We start from the raw sequence: 17,310 nt of genomic DNA, 5'->3' as shown, positions 1-17,310 counted from the left end.
ATTGAACTGATCAGATTTGGAATACGAACAGCAAGTGCTTAAAGAGCTTTGAAAAAACATATTTGTTTTTACAGTTTATAGAAGTTAAAATTAGCAAAACAAAGCAAAAGCGTGCCATTCATCTCTCGATTAATGTCCCAATTGAATATGCTGGTTGGTGGATGATATTTGTGAATGTTATCATTCCCAGAATGTACTTGTTAAAAAGCCATTTCTCTATTTCTGTTGCAGTGAACTATTTCATAAAAAATGGTACAGAAGATGTGTTACTGTGCGGCAATAGCACTGATGCTGGGTACGTACTTTAAAATATCTTCACTTGTAGTTTGATTTTGTTGTGGGATTTTTTTTGCTACATTTTTCTTCAGTTCTGTCCACTTCTTATCAGCATGAAGTGGATATTTTGACTTCCTTGTGTCAGTCATAATAGGAGAGAGGATAATGACAATATTGTGCATAGTAATACAATATTCTGAACTGCAGGGAAGAGAAATTTGTGTGTGTCACTTATTCAGATCTAAAATCTTTAGGGGCCTTATTACAGTTCTTTTGCAATACATTTAAATTTCTCAGTAAAAAAAAATCATGAAAACTAAGTAACGCTTTGGCTGAATGGAGAGTATTTTAAAGGGAATGAAACAGGAATGGAAACAAAAGCTGGAGGGATTTAGACTGATGATGAATTATTTGGCTTTTGGCAAAGGAAGATAAACAAATCAACAAATGCTAGTCCCCAAAATAACATGCTTTGGAGGTGGGAAGGAACTCAGTTTTGAGTTGTGATGTACATTTGTACATGATATGTTTATAGACTACACGAGTTTCATTTTCTTGTAGTATAGACAGTGAAGAGATCCAGAATAATTCCTGTAGCATACTAACTTTATTCATATCCCTACCACCTGTAGATGCTAACTATTCCTCCTGCATCCGGTCCTCAGGGTCTAAGTGCATTATCTGAGAGTGTGATTTTATTTGACAGGTTGTCATGATCTTGATGGAAATGGAGGAGTTCAGATGGGTTGGAGAGAGATGGGATCTTGTGTGGGCAGAGGAGATTATAAGGCAAGCAAAGATTGTAGGCTATTACGAATTGTAGGAAAAGGAAGAAAAGACCTTAAAGTGGTAGGATGGATGAGCTTTTGATCTAAATATGTGAAAGTACTTGAACCAGGGAGGTGGATGACCTAAGTCAAGTGAGGGGAGGAGGTGAGATGATCTACTTTTGGAGGGAGATGTTTTGAGCTGATAGAACTAAATGTGGAAGAATGAAAAAAATAGTGTTTAAATTAGGAATAACTTAATGTGGAAAGAAGTATGTGTGCACAAGGAGACAGTAGGAAGATGAAGGGAAGATAAAATCTAAACTTGCTTGTGGACAGAAGGGCAAGAAAAGCCATGGGGTCCTGAAGAAAGATGCTTTACTTTCTGCTGCCACTGTCTATATCTGTATTTACATAAGACAAAGGGAAAGCTGAAGTGTCAGCCTTCTCTTTGCATGTCTTGTGTGTCTGATCTGTATTACCACTCTAATTTAGACTGTAAGCTCCTTGGGCAGAGGGCCATGCTTTCCTCTTTCTTTGTTCCACAGAATGTACAATGTCAGCATTCATTAATTAAGTGCTTTGTTGATTGTAATACATTGCATTTATCCAGGCTCAGGCTGGACTCCAAGACTATTGGGATGTTTCCCAGGGATTCCACGATTTGGCAATCTACCTATGCTGGTGGACTTCAGCCTTTGCTAGCCAACAGGCAATAATATTGCGTAAAAAATATTCTGCACAGCAAAAACATTTTGCACATCATGAAATATTATGCATTGTTCTCTCTGATGACCTGAGCCGTGGTGGTGGCAGGCTGCTAAGGTCATGTGCAATGTTGAAAGGGTTGATTAGATTACAGGTAGTTTGTGAGGCATAGTTTAGGGACTACTGCTTTGGAATTGTCCAAGTGGTGGGAAGTTAAATACCAATTCAATATCCATGGAGTATCTATACATTGTAGCCTGTATGGATTTAAGGATTGGGTTCTAGCAAGGCATATTAGCAAAACCACCCTTATTTCCTTCCCTGGAAAGTCAATAAATTGCAACGTGTCAGCAAAAAGCCATGGTTGGAGATAACCTCCAATGGAGGCACTATGCCCATGAGAGAGTCACAGCCTGAAACAACCAGGGGAAAACTCTCCACTCTCATGTATAAAAAGAGGAGAATGCCACCCCCCACACCTAGAGTCCTTGTACTTGTTTTGATAAATACATCAAAACTATCAGTGTTTGTACCATTAAGGGAAACCCACTTTCCCTTTATGCATGATTCTTCTTCAGCCTCTTGCAGTTTTAGTTAAGTATTTAATACCACTGTGTAAGGTTTGGTTTTAAATGCCTAAAAATGGGGAATAAATATTCCTACTTATACTGTTTTTTAGCTCAGGACTAGCAAGTGTAGTCTCATCTGTTATACCTTGCACAGAGTTCCTGCCAGTCATCCACTCCTGTGGTTTAAAGACATGAAGATAATTAGGAAGATGATCCTAAGGCCTCGGGGGACTTGTGAAGTCATGTATTCCCACCTGTTAGGATAGAAAGTCCATCATTTACAGGCTGATGTATCTAACAGACTGGATTTGTCTTCTCTTATCCTTCAATAGTCAAAGCCAAAAGCAAGTCCGTTCAATAGTAAAGCACAAAATCTTAATGCGTGGGACATTTGGGAACAGGTTGCATTACAGGATCAGGGGAGGTGAGTTAAATGTGAATGGATGCATCAGATTGTGGTTCCCCCGCCTATTAGTAATGAAATTAATGACAAGTGAGGATGCTTAAGTTGGGAACCCATAAAGGCATCAGGAAGGTGGGGCAGGGAAAGACAGCTGGCAAGGCCATGTCTGAGTGTTCATAGCATTTGTGGAGCTTGTTTCTGCTCCTAGTTTGGAGCTTGAATTTGTTAGCCTCTGGGGTATGCTGAGGACCCAAAGGAAATGCAGGGAAGGGTGGTGTCATGTGTGCACTCCTGGAGGGATTTGTTGTTAGAGTGAGGGATATCTGTGTTGTGGCCAGGATATTAAATCTCGAGGTAATTGACAAAGCCATTTTAGTGCCTTTTAAAAAGCATGTTAATGACACTCTGAGGTTTGGCTGGTTGCTGTTATTATAGAAGAGTAAAAAAAAGTCTAAATAAATCTACTATGGCAATTATTAGGTGATGAGACTCAGATGGTCTAATGTAAGAGTGTGTAGTGATGGAGACTGCAACCTGAGCTGGAGTAGCAGGCCAAAATCAGCAGGGAAATGACCATCAGTGGATGCTATATCACAGGCAACCTAATTATCTCTGAGGTGGGGGCTTTATTATGTTACTAAAAGGGACTGTTTTCTGAACAAGCACCCAAACTGCCAATGAAGCAGGAGGTAACGGATCTAGCTAATATTGATTCTAGTTCAGAAGGGATTTGAATAGATGTATGTCACTCAGCAGCAGCAAACATGTCTCTAGGACCTTACCTGGCAAATGGAAGAAGAAACATTTATTTATGTTTTTAAGTAAGCTCAAGCAACCTGAAGAAGCTACTTCAAAAATCATGCTGCAGAGACATGGTAGGAATGTCAGGGAGATGACATATTTCTTAGTTGCACAAGAACTAACCTGTCTGTGGGGTTTCTCATGTGATGCCCCAGAAACTTTCTTCAGGATACTTGAAATTTTATTTTTCTTCATTTAATCAAATAGAACTTTTGTGTTGTTTTTCCTTTTGTTTATCCAACTGCATTTTCCTCCTTGATGTACTGCAAGAATTTGCTTTGTATTTACAAGGAACAAAGAGTCCAATGGAAATAAGAAGTAATGTTTGGAGAGGAGAGAAAATCAAATGATTATGAACGAAGTTGTTCTTTGGCTCAAAGTGTATGCTAGTGACTTGTGTTTGGTGTTTAACAACAAGCACATTCAGAGCACTACGTTAATGGTAAAATCCCCTGCTCTGAGATGTGTGTCACAGATTGGTCAGACACTAGAAGCAGTGCTAACAGCAAGGTTCTTTTAACAACAACAACAACAAAAAAGTAGTGTATTTGCAGAATTATTCATGTTTCTAGATGTATTTTGAAGTTAAACTGGGTTATTCTTTTGGATGTGGCTGCACTGGGTTTTATCCAAGTTGGTTCTCTTTGGAATTTCAGCTTCTTTTATTTGATTTGATTAAAACAAATGGAGAAAGCTCAGGTAGTCTGATTTTCAAAGGGATTACAAATTCTATAAATTTGCTTTTCAATTTAATTCCCAGCATATAGCTTACGCAATTTTGAACGCCTTCTTTTATCCCTGAGGAATGTCCAGTAAAGATCTGGTACAATGATCAAATATTTGGAGGATCTTAACTAGGAGCAGAAGCTGAAAGCTGCTCTAGCCTTTGTGAAATCCAGTCTTAGCATCAAGAGGACTATGCTTTACAAGGGCTACAGAACAGCAAGTGACAGCAAGCAGCACCATACACTGCCTATAATCAGGCATCATGGTCCATTTGAAGGCATCTACCCTACTGTGTGAAAGTGGCCCTTGAGGGCAAAATTAGCACATATCTACAGATGAGTATTTATGGTGATAGGGCCAAAGGGAAGGCCTGTAGTTGGACACAATGCTTTAGGGTGTGCTGAGAGACCTACAGCAAGGACAAACCCCGGCACTCAGTGCCTGGCCCCAAGCATTGGGATACGGTCATTACCAGGCAAGAAGTAAGGGAGCGTCCAAGGGCACTGCTCTCAGGAGAAGATACAGTGCTGATCCCACTTTCAGATCCAACAAAGCATCCTGCTAGAGCACATCAGCAGTGCCTCTACCAGGCATCGCCCTGCTGCGATCATCAGACCAAATCTCCCAGTGAGTGGGCTGTGGGAAGAATTTCATGTCAGGCCGCACCAATCTGCTTCATGCCTCCCGTGCAATTACAGCTTGCTCCTTCTCCATGACTATCAACTGTTCATTTAATGAGATGACCAGTACTGCAGGGTCCCGTGCTTCCCCACACAGTAAAGATTTATGGGGGCTGCAGCAGCTTGGAATTATCTGTCCATGAGAAAGGAAGACACATTTCAACTCTAAAGCATTTCCGCTTTTATCCTGTTGTGATTTCACGGGGACATTTTTGTGCTATTTTTTCTTCCCCTTCTGCCTGAAGGTTTGGAAGAGCAATAGAAACAGCAAGGAAATTCATCCATTAGGAGGAAGAGAAACAGACAAGATGCTATCAATGTACAAAGTAAACAAGCAGACAAAAAAGAGAAACTTATCTTTGTTCTTTTCACTTTTTCGCTTACAACTACAACAGGGAGCTGGCTTTTCAGAAAAGTGTGCAAGTTTTAAGTCAGTTGTGTCCCCTTTGCATCTCAAGGTCAGACTGTTTAATTTTTTTTTTTCCCTTCACATGATATGTCCTGTATATTCAGCTTGTGGGCAGGAATAGTCTACAAGATCATACTGACAATGAAAGCACATTTGCATCGTGTCTGTACTGATATTACCAAAAAGACTAGTGAACAGGAAGGAAAAGCAGCCAGTAAAGCTACTTCAGGATGCAACAAGAAAGCACCTTTGGCAACTGCATCCTAGTAACTGTTGCTATAGAAACTTTAGCTACCTTTATCCTCACTATGACCTTGATTTTTCTTAACAGGGTACATTAAAATAATGTACAGCGTGGGGCAAGATTCTACATGGTTTGGTAAATTCTGCTGTCACTGAGCTGACTGCATATCAGGGATGAAGGAATGACCATGTGGTGTAGTGCTCCTCAAAGTTTTTGAGTGAGTCCTAACTCTTTCTAAAGTATCATCAGAAAAAAACTTTGTTTCCTTTTGTGTTGTGGTATTTTACTAAGGTAATTAATACCAACACATAAAATTGCATCAGATGCCTGTTCTCATAGTCACCATGAGTTCCAAAAGCAACATTTTTATGGTAGGTTCTCCAGGCCACCGTACTATCAGCATACTCATTACAGCATGTACAACAATGCAGCACTTTGATCTCTCTGAGCTATAGTAACATTCCTTTGCCTTTATACATCCTCCACGCAGTGATTTAAAGTCTCTTGCAAAGGCTTATCACACCCCTCAAGGGCAGAGAAGAAACATGCACCGTACTGAGGAGCAGCGCTGCTATTAGATGCTTCCACCAACGCTACTTTGCACAGCCTAGCGCTACAGATCTCACCCAGGACTTGGCAGGCTGAGAGCCTGGAACAATGTGTATGACCTCCAGATGAATACGTCAAACAGCATGCTGTCCTACAGCTCTTAGTCCCCTGACTACAAGCAAACGTGCTCAGTAACACAACCCCAGCTGTGTTGGAAATTGGGGAACTGCACCAGAAAATAATGCACCCAGTAAATTCTTTTATTCAACTGCTGACAATTAGAACTGCTGCAGCTCTGAGTTGCCTGAATTTAAATCTGTAGTATTATTATTATTACTTGTTTTCTTAATGTAAGAAGGCCCCAGATTCAGGCCATGTTGTGTTGGATACTGGACAAGTAGGGTGAGAAGAGCCCCCTTAGCTTGGAGGGTTTGCATTTCAGAAGTGCAGCCCATGGATGGTTGGGGTGAAGATGGTGCTCAGGTGTCTTAGTTGCACCTACATACTCCTGGGGAGCAACAGGAACAGGTAAGGTCAGGAGAAACAACCAGTTGCAGACGATTTCTGGGCTAGCCAACTTGGTCAGTCAGGTCATGGTCTGGCAGCGTGTATTTAACGTGCTGCATGAATGGGTCCATCACAGGGCATGGGATACTGAGGAGCCTTTGGCATGTGCCTAGTGGGACTGGTGTGTTCATAATGATGTAAATTCAGTTTGATGGGCTACAGCTCGCTGATGGGTGGGAAAAGCTGGAAAGACTGGTGGAGTGAGGAAGGGGATACAGTTCCCAAATGTGACTTCTCCGCCAAAACAAGGGTATTTTGGAAAGAATGAAGTGTGTTGTTTAAACTACCAGAGCTAATAACGTAATTACACCCCAAATTAGTAAGCAATATTAATGAATTAGTTACAAACCTTCAGGCTGTACAGCATACCTTAAATGAATTTAACTAGATTCTGATGTAAATCGCATAAACTTTTCCATCTACTCTGAGTTAGTTACAGTGACAGGAGAATGAGGATGGTTTGCTCATGGTGAGAAAACCTCTTGCTTGAGTATGAGAAAAACCAGAAAGCAAGTATGTCACCTGAAAGATGCTGCAGGGATCATGGGCATAACTTTAGGTATTATACAGGCTTAAGGGCAACAATAACAGTCCCCACTCCTAAGGATCAGTTGTGTATTTGGAAGATCATGTCTCTGGTTAAACAGTAGCAGTAGGGATTAAATCCAAATCCACTCAATTCTTAAGGATGGGTAATATTACCTCTTAGTCAAAGCTGTAATAAGCTCATCAGTCACATGAGAGAACTGGACTTACTGGGGGCTACAGTCTTCATGAAGCGGTAATCTATCATTATGTTTATGATGATAAATTATTGCCCTACATTTTGTTTGATGGGTTAGACAGAAGATTTGGTGTCTGGCCACTGGATTGGGTGAGAGGAAATGAGAGTTTACTTACAATAATGCAGCATAAAATTTAAAAAAGCCACATCGCAGCAAAGGGAGTTTTTCCTCTCGCTGCTTGCATGCGTGCGTGGAGGGGTCTGATGTCTCAGGCTGAAACCAGTGCTTTTCCATCTGCCTGAGCAAGTAGCCAGTGGGGGAGGCTGAAACTTTTTTCCTGGATTTGAGTCAGTGGCATGCACAGGTCAGTGGGTGCTCTGAGCCTGTGAGCAAGCCTGCTCGTTGGGCACCTCCTTCCCTTTTCTCCTCCAGTTTCAGCTCTTGGTCAATGTTGCTTTTTACTTTCAGCTTTTCTTTTTCTTCTTCTTTTTTTTTTTCTTTCCCTTTGCAGCTTTTGCCTGGATTTGCTTGCACTTCCTTCCTTTCAGACCATTCACACCCCTTGCTTTGAAAGATGTCCTTCAAATTCTGTCTGATCCCTTAGGTGCCTGGAGTGAGAGCTCCTTAGTCATACCTATCCAATGTGAAGCATGCCTGTGCAAGTCAGATGTTGGCTCTTAGATGGTTATTAATGGGGAATTGTAAGTCAGACCCTCTAACCATGATTAGTCTTTAATACAACAAAACAAGAAAGAGCAGGGGAAGAAGAGCGACCTGTGACTTTCAGGCAGACCAAGCACCTGCTGACAGCAATGCCTGGCTTTGGCTAGGGTGCTGTTGCCCTTCAGCTCTTTTCTCCTACATGCCCAGTCACCCTTACCAGATCCATTTTTTTTAAAATATTGCCTTGTTTCAGAAGGGGTAGTTGCATCTTTTCAAGTAGGAGCAAATGTTAGTCTAAGGACCTTTGTCTGTTCCCCCACAGCCACTGTAGTGTATGTACTCCTTGTTTGGCTGCTGGTCTCCTCCCTCAAAGGCAAGGGAAGTGAGAAAACATGGAAAGTGCAGAGAAAAACACTCAAGCCTGTGATCTAAAGGAGATCTAAGCCTCTCCTTTGTGGCCTGAGCACTTTAGCACAAAGAAGCAGGTTGAGGAAGACTTGACCATGCACATCAACAAGTCTTGGTGGCCATGGGCTGTCCTTCCAGCTCTTACTGCCAGATTTTGAAATTCCACCATGCTCACCAGGGTAGTTTCCATTCCTCTGAAATTAGCCATGTGTCAAAGACATCAGCTATAAACATTTCAGCTTGGTTTCTGCATTCTTGGGCTTAAGCTGTGACCTAAGCAGGAACACTGAGGGTCCCTTGCCACAATATGTTTTTGGTTTCTTAATATCTGGTGTGTCTGTGGTATGCATTTTATCTCCCTTTATTGCTTCTTTCATAAGCAATTTGGTGTAGCAAGCCGTAGTGTGCCTTTGCAACCTAAACCAAAAGAAAGTGCAGCCTTTACCTTACAGATGTCACAGCTGACATCAGCAGCTGTTTGATGCTAACTCCTGGTAAGACATGGACAACCCTCCCTGTATTATCAGGGTCTGAATGTCACATCCCAGCACATGGTTGTTTTACAAATCTTTTTATTGCACAACCCTATTGGCCACAGCAGCCTGGATCAGCAGGTTATTTGGCTTGCCTAGATTAAACTCTTGAGACAGAGCATTTTGTAATTATACCCCTCAGCTACAACTCTCTGGCATTCCCAATCTGTGTTATTTAAAACAAAACTGTTTCTTATGTTCTTTAATTTCCTGTACCAATGCCAGCTTACAGTGGTGATTACAGCCTGATGGATAGGTAGGTAGACTGATGCTTTTAACTTTTCTGAATCAATGACACTAATTTTATTGTGATCAATTGAACAGCATCCTGTGAGGCTCCTGTGGAGGATGTTATATTTATGTAGCTTGTTGTTGTTGCCCATCCCTGTGCATCCGAGGAGAGTGCAATCCTGTGAAATGCTTCCCTGAGGTAAAAGAAGCTAAAGAGTTTGCTAAAAAATCTGAAGGGGAAGGCTTAACATTATACATCGAAGACGCTTCAGCAAAATCTTGAGATTCCTTAAAAAAAAATGGTGTCAGTTGCAGAATAATATTCTCATGTGAGAGTCTTACACCTAAATTTCTGTACAGTGTTTTTCTGAGAAGCAGCATTTTGTTTTCCTCTCAGTGTTTTTAACACGTTCCCATACCCCATGGGTTATCGCTTCTGTTGGCTACGAAAAAGGGAGAGCAAGAATAAGGAGTTGAAAAATAGGAAATTTTGTCTCAAGTGTCTAGCTTCCGTAAGCAGGATGCAAGCTAACATTAATAGCATTTTTGAGCTGGAGTTCATGCTTTTCATGCTGACGATACCTCGTTTGAATGCTCTTACACCTGAACGTAATATTAAGGAACAGTGTACACTCACTGCAGAGTCAGGCAGATCTTTTCACACCAGCAATCTACTGCTGAGTGGAAAAGGTTTTAGAGACACATAAAGACAGAATGAAACATGAAAAAATACTAACTGTATTATTATGAACAGAAAATACTCGTCTGAGGTACCATTGCTCATATTCACAGTCAGAGGAGTTGAAACTCCATGTCCTAGGGCTCTCCAAGCAGTTATATGGTAAAGTGCTTTGAGCAGATGTTCTAATGTTCTTCTGCATCAAAACGGAGTTTTCCCAGGAAGCAACACTGGTGGTGAACCTCATGGTGCTGAAAGATTCCTATGAAAATACATCTGCAATGCTCCCAATATCTCCTTTGTTTCAGATTCTTGTGATCAAAATAGTGAAGAGATTAAGAGGACAGTATCTCTCTCTCATATTGAAATTAATGGCAAAATTTCCATTTTGCCTAAGATTTTAGACAACTTATTCTAGATGAAACCTACTTTCCAACCAAGTGCCCTGCCTAGGCTTACGTTCACCATTAAAGTAATCAATCACCATCAAGTTTCTCACAGTTGTATTCAGATGTCTTAGCCATGGGTAATAATGATAAATATGAGCGAGGAGACCGGCTCAATGGAGCCACTTGAGGTTTGTTTTTTGTGGAAGACTAAGGAAAAGCTGTCCACGTCTGGACATGATCAGTTTTCAGCCAAGCATGGTGTGTGACTGCGGTCACTCTCTCTTCTCATGGCAAAAGGAATGAGCCTTACAAAAATTTTCATGTCCTGTCTGGACACGATGTCTTAGTGCAAGCAAGCGGAAAGGGTTTCCTTCTCAGGAACCCAGAGGATCCATTTCTCAGAGCTCTTCAACAGTGTCAGCAGCACATCATGGGCACTGAAGGTTGTCTGCAGCAGCAGATCAGAGGCAGAAATCTCATGTCTCCATGGCAGAGAGTGACAGCAGATGCTGCCCTTGGGAGAGAGGAGATTTAGTGAAAAGGCTGCCTCAAGAAAGGACATGGATATACAAGAGAGATTCAGTGTGCATCTGCATATTTTAGGGGAAAAAAGCTGAGATTTCTGCATTGTATTCTCTTCTAACTCAGTAATGTTACTGTAATCTTTATTCAAATATGGTTTATACAAAGAAACAACAGGTAGTCAAAGTAAGAAAGATCTAGAAGGAGGCATTTCTAGGCTGGCAGGGAAAAAAATCAGAAGTGTCTTTCTTTGTGAGATATAGTTACTATTGTCTAAATTCTCAACTGACATAAACTAACTTGGCTCTACGTAAGGTGACAGAATCACTTATTATATTCTCACTTGTGTGTTACATTTAATTCAGTAAATGCAAACAAGCATATGCACACATTTTGCAATGCTTCAGCATTCCTTTTTTCAGCATTCAAAGCAGACTTACTTAAAAATTTGTGCTTGACTACTGATATTAAATTAAGCTTCTTAAAGTGTAGTTGATTGTCTAGTGTTGGTGGCTGACACTATAGACTTCAAAACCTGTAACAATGTATTCTCATCTTGACATGCAATACAGGGTTGCCATCCTGTACTGCAGAGGTTTGATTTATATCAGTATAAAATTGATATTTTAAAAAAAACCTTCCTTGATTTTCACACTGAGACACACTCTGCTTTCTCAGGAGTCAATTTCTTTTTTGGGTGGCATTTTTAAAATTACTTTGCATTATTTGTATTACTGCTTTGCATTTCAATTTGTGGCAATAGTCTCCTTTGGTAAAAAATAGCAGTGATTGAAACACTCAATAGGTTTTTGCTGGGAGAAAAAAAAGTTAAAAGCTGTACACATTGGACACACTCTACATGACTGGCGACGTGTCTGAAATGGCTGGATATTACAATAATCATCCTATCTGAAAGAAGTTCAGAAAACCTTGATTCCTCTATCTGACAGGCAGAACATCAAGCTCACCATCTGTCAGGACAGAGGGTATTACTCTGTTATCAAAACACTGCCTGGAAGTTGGTGTCTCTCAATGTCTCTGATCTCTGACAAAAAAGTGCTTTCACGATCCCTCTTGTTCCAACCATTACTAGTTGCATCAGCTAGAATTTGCACCGAATCGTACCAGGTTCATCTCTATCTGAAGCATAAGGAGAAGAGAGACAGCTAGCATTCTGCTAGCAAGTTTTGCTGAGAACAGCTTCTCCAGATAGTTAGATGATTCCCACCTAACAAATTCCTGAATACTGTAGGGCTTAAGGACACTGGCAAGGTCCTTGATCTCATATTCTTTTCCTGTGATACATGCAGCAGTAAGCCTTTGCGTATTCCTCTATGTCTTCAGTTTCTGATGGGGCATATCTTATGTTTGGAAAGCGGCTTGTGATATGCAAGAGGTGTAGGGTCTTTTTACTAATCATATTACACTGTTCTGGGAGAGAGGGTGGCTCGTTGACCTCGGATCTCTTCTACCTTGTGTTTCACTTGATGATGTAATTCAGTATTTACAAAGTACCATTGAGAGCATTCTTTTTTTATTCTGCCATATGGGGCTAGAAAATTACTTGTAAAAAGTCTCAAAGTTTAATGAGAGCTAGTGAAATTCATGCTATCTGCATACCATTTAATACGTGAATCCGCAAGACACATGAGGAAAATATTTTCCTGGCAGAAGCAGAAAAAATGTCATGACCCCAGACTACTGCAGTGAGTGGAACAAAGGGCTGGGTTTCTTAGATTAAAGATTTAGTCCTTGCAGGGGGTGAGTGCAAGGTCAGGCATAGTAAGCAATCAGGAAGGCGCTCAGATGGCACACTCTGGTGTCATCCAGCCAGTGTCAGACTACATAAGCAGAAAAGCAGGTTCACCGTCACAGTATTACACAATTGTAACAGGAGACACCAAGTTTATGATTCTTAATTAGGAATAAATGCCAAGAATAATCATATTTAAGCACTAAAGTCCGGCTTAGGCACCTAATTCTGGTCTATTTCAAATATCTGAAAAGCTAGGCTCTCATTTGCCATTGCAACTTGAGCTATGGTTACCGTTTTCCAGTTTATCCTTTTGAAAGCAAAATAAGATTGCAAATATCTGTGGTACTGGTAAGGTAGCATCCAGCTGCTTCCTGTGTTTCTACCCAGTGAAGGAATTTACCATTGAGGATCTGTGCTCTTAACCAGGAACTTTCACTATATTCCCCTGGAAATCAGTTTCTTCATGCTGAAGCCATCTATGATGCATTCCATGGTGCGTTTTATGGAGCAGATCATATTGAGTGCCATCATGCGGCATGTACAGGATGACGAGGTGATCAGGCCGAGGCAGCACGGGTTTACGAAAGGCAGGTCATGCTTGACTGACCTGATCTCCTTCTATGACAAGGTAAACCACTTAGTGGATGAGGGAAAGGCTGTGAATGTCGTCTACCTAGACTTTAGTAAAGCCTTTGACACCGTTTCCCACAGCATCTCCTGGAGAAACTGACTGCTTACAGCTTGGACGGGCATGCTCTTTGCTGGTAAAAAACTGACTGGATGACCGGACCCAAAGAGTGGTGGTGAATGGAGTTAAATCCAGTTGGCGGCCGGTCACAAGTGGTGTACCCCAGGGCTCGGTACTGGGGCCAGTTCTGTTTAATATCTTTATCAATGATAGGGATGAGGAGATCGAGTGCACCCTCAGTCAGTTTGCAGATGACACCAAGTTGGGTGGGAGTCTTGATCTGCTTGAGGGTAGGAAGGCTCTACAGAGGGGTCTGGACAGGCTGGATTGATGGGCTGAGGCCAACTGTATGAAATTCAACAAAGCCCAGTGCCAGGTCCTGCACTTGGGTCACAACAACTTGGGGAAGAGTGGCTGGAAAGCTGCCAGGCAGAGAAAGACCTGGGGGTGTTGGTCAATAGCCAGATGAACATGAGCCAGCAGTGTGCCCAGGTGGCCACGAAGGCCAACGGCATCCTGGCTTGTATCAGAAATAGTGTGGCCAAAAGGACCAGGGCAGTGATTGACCCCCAGTACTTGGCACTGGTGAGGCCACACCTCGAGTGCTGTGTTCAGTTTTGGGCCCCTCACTAGAAGAAAGACCTTGAGGTGCTGGAGCGAGTCCAGAGAAGGGCAACGAAGGTGGTGAAGGGTCTGGAGGGTAAGTCTTATGAAGAGCATCTGACGGAGCTGGGAGTGTTTAGCCTGGAGAAGAGGAGGCTGAGGGGAGACCTGATCGCTCTCTACAACGACCTGAAAGGAGGTTGTAGTGAGGTGGAGATTGGTACATTCTCTCAAGTAACCAGTGATAGGACAAGAGGAAATGGCCTCAAGTTGTGCCAGGGGAGGTTTAGATTGGATGTTAGGAAGAATTTCTCCATCTAAAGGGTTGTCAGGCACTGGAACAGGCTGCCCAGGGAAGTGGTGGAGTCACCATCCCTGGAAGCATTTAAAAGGCACGTAGATATGGTGCTTAGGGATGTGGTTTAGTGGTGAGCTTGGCAGTATTAGGTTTATGGTTGGACTCGATGATCTTAAAGGTCCTTTCCAACCTAAATGATTCTATGATTCTATGTATTGTCTCTCATGTTTTGCAGCACATGCCCTGATGGATACATATGTCTGAAGGCTGGGGAAAATCCTGACCATGGCTACACAAGCTTTGATACTTTTGGCTGGGCCTTTCTCTCTTTGTTTCGTCTTATGACTCAAGATTGTTGGGAACGTCTTTATCAACAGGTATAAGATTGTTTTATTACTGTTAAAAAATATAAAATAAACATATCATCTTGTTACAGTTATATATCCAATAATAAGAGAAAGAATTACTGGTTATTAGGTAAACTGTGCTGTGTGTGTTCTGGAGAAGGACCATCAATTGTTACAATTAATTTCTTTGTTTAGGAGTGCTGATACTGGAAGACATTAGGCTGGGTGTTTGATGATGGGAGGGAAAACTCATACTGAGAGAAAGACGCTCAGAATGGGTAATTCACCTAAATCTAAATGAAGTTCACCACTTAAGAAAGATCTCTATGTCACCACTTAATGATTTTTTTTTGGTGGCTCTGTGTAACATGAACTAATCTTTTGAATCCAGCTCAAAAAAAGACTAGGGAAGCACCTGTGTACTTGACATATCTGGTTTTGCAAGGCATGATAATGAACACAAATTCAGCAACTGGCAAGGCGACCTGGTACGTTTCAGTTCTGCCTGCTGCAAGCTTTTCATCATGGACACCTGACAGCCAGAGGCACAAATGGAGGTAGAGTCAGCTTAGTCATGTGTGCAAGGTGGTCTGCTAGTAAATGCTCAATTTAGCATGCATTTCCTGAAATGTATGTGAACTCTGAAGAACCACATATGATAGTTTGATACTGAATGACGTACTCTGTGCATGTAGCCACTGAAGATTTACTTCTGCGTCTCAAAATTGCCAAAACTGGAACATATTTGTAAGGAAATCAAGGGAGTTAGTGCTGACAGACAGTACTCTGAAGGTACTGAGGTAGACATCTTTGAAGGTATCAGGGATTTCAGCTTCACATGCAACTAGTTATACAATTTAATCTCAGGAAAATGTAAAACAATGAAATTGAAGATTCTTTAAACAACCATATTCACTTACTTGGCCCAGAGCTGCATGTACAACTCTGGAAGACTGAAACTGTCATGGCAAATAAGGGTGAACATCACTCCCTTTCATTGTTTGGCTTTATAATGTCACACAATGTTTTCTATCACTAGCATCAGGTCAGTGACCATGGGACATATCTGTAACATAAGCTCAGCCTGTTACCCTAACTCTAGTTATGCCTGTAAATCTGGTGAAGAACCAGGCTATACAGTCAATGGTGCCCAAGGTTTGGTTCTTCTTATCCCGAGGCAGATGTCTAAATAACGTTCAGATGAGTTGCACCCTAAAAGTACCTTTTTCTCCCCACTCACTGTAAAGGACCTAGACTGCAGACATCTGAAGGAATACAACATGAATCCCTCTTGGAAAGTTTCTATGCACTGGACAAAAATAGATTGAGCTATGTGGGGGAAGCTTTGACTGCAACCGATTGTAAGATTATCTATCCTAAAAGAAAGCCAGCGGAGTTGTTTGGTAAAGGAGGAAAGCATTTTTCTTTTAGAAATGAACCTTACTGCAAGGCACGCAATTTTTGACTAAAGTATGAAAATTTATTAGAGAGAATATTTCCTTACCTGTGGTTGTTGTTTGTCATCAAAGGGATTCTGTTTGGGCTGTTAACAAAGACTGAAGTCAATTATATTGTAAATCTACATTTCAAAAAAAAATTATTTCAAAATATTTTTTTCTTTTAAAAAACATTGTAAAAAAGTGTTAGTGATTTTACTTTTCTGCTTACAGACTCTCAGATCTGCTGGGAAGATCTATATGCTTTTTTTTATGCTGGTCATCTTTCTGGGCTCATTTTATCTGATCAACCTGATTCTGGCTGTTGTGGCCATGGCATATGAAGAGCAGAACCAAGCCACTATTGCTGAAACAGAGGAGAAGGAAAGAAAGTTTCGGGAAGCCATGGAGATGTTAAAGAAAGAGCAGGAGGTCAGTAAATTATGTGACATGATTAGCCTTGGGTAACTTGAACAGATGGTACCTTGAGATTCACATTCTCTTTTATTTTACATTTATGTGATAACCAAAGTAAGAGTTTACTTACTTGAGAGCAGCTTAATGTTTATTGTCCTGGACAGAGTTATTACAATTCCTTCTAAAAGAAAAATGATGGCTCTTCCTGCTAGGATTGGGGCCATTTAGGGTTTACATATCCAGAGTTGTAGTGGTTTAACTGTACCACATATGCCAGCAGTGGAATTTATATTGGTTGGCATATAAGACATTTTAATGATGGTATAACTACATTTTCATTTGAGCACAAAATAGCTATTTTGGTAGCTCAGCCATAGTCCCAGCTGAACCTTCTTCCACCACCACTTTAGCTCAAGTTCATTCCTCACTGTCTCATTCAAACTGCCATGAATATCCAACTGTCTGATTATGAAGACAAAGATGTAGGATAACCTGTTTGGAGCACATACAACTTCATTCCTGAACAAGTAAACAGGCAGATCTTGAGGTTAAGCTTTGCAAATTATGCAAAGGATATGGATTTAATGTTATGTCATAAGTTTAAACAAAACAGGGAGTCCAAATGGGGGATGTAGCCATATAGCCCTAATAACACTAGTTAATTTGCATGTGGTTTGTGTGGGGTAGAAAGCCTTTATTAAACAGCTGAAGAGAACATTTTAGGTGCTGTGAACAAGAAGACAATAAGAAAATTAGTCTGAAATAACACGTAGCACTGTAGTTCAGAGAAATAAATCCTTGGTACACAATATAAACTAATATACATAATTTTCTTTTGGGTACATATGGCTTCAGGGCCTAATCCAAAGCCCATTTAAATCCTTGGAAAGAAAATAGAAAATGCAATTCACCCTTG

General features: G+C 41.1%; 1 protein-coding gene across 1 annotated transcript in view; it reads left to right on the top strand.

The window, feature by feature from the left end:
• Window positions 1–231: 231 nt before the first annotated feature.
• The window catches only part of LOC104168956 (sodium channel protein type 5 subunit alpha-like), a gene marked incomplete at its 5' end in the record, with an annotated part of 137,117 nt that continues 120,038 nt past the window's right edge, over window positions 232–17,310 (top strand). The window contains 3 exons of the mRNA XM_009709740.1: window positions 232–295; window positions 14,430–14,571; window positions 16,212–16,409. Of these exons, the coding sequence (XP_009708042.1) occupies window positions 232–295; window positions 14,430–14,571; window positions 16,212–16,409 (404 nt within the window). The remainder of the gene's footprint in view (window positions 296–14,429; window positions 14,572–16,211; window positions 16,410–17,310) is intronic.

The sequence above is a fragment of the Cariama cristata genome, unplaced genomic scaffold, assembly GCF_000690535.1.
Source record: "Cariama cristata isolate BGI_N322 unplaced genomic scaffold, ASM69053v1 scaffold591, whole genome shotgun sequence".
NCBI lineage: Eukaryota > Metazoa > Chordata > Aves > Cariamiformes > Cariamidae > Cariama > Cariama cristata.
Note: the sequence above shows the minus strand (reverse complement) of the source record. Positions and strands in the feature narration are given on the sequence as shown.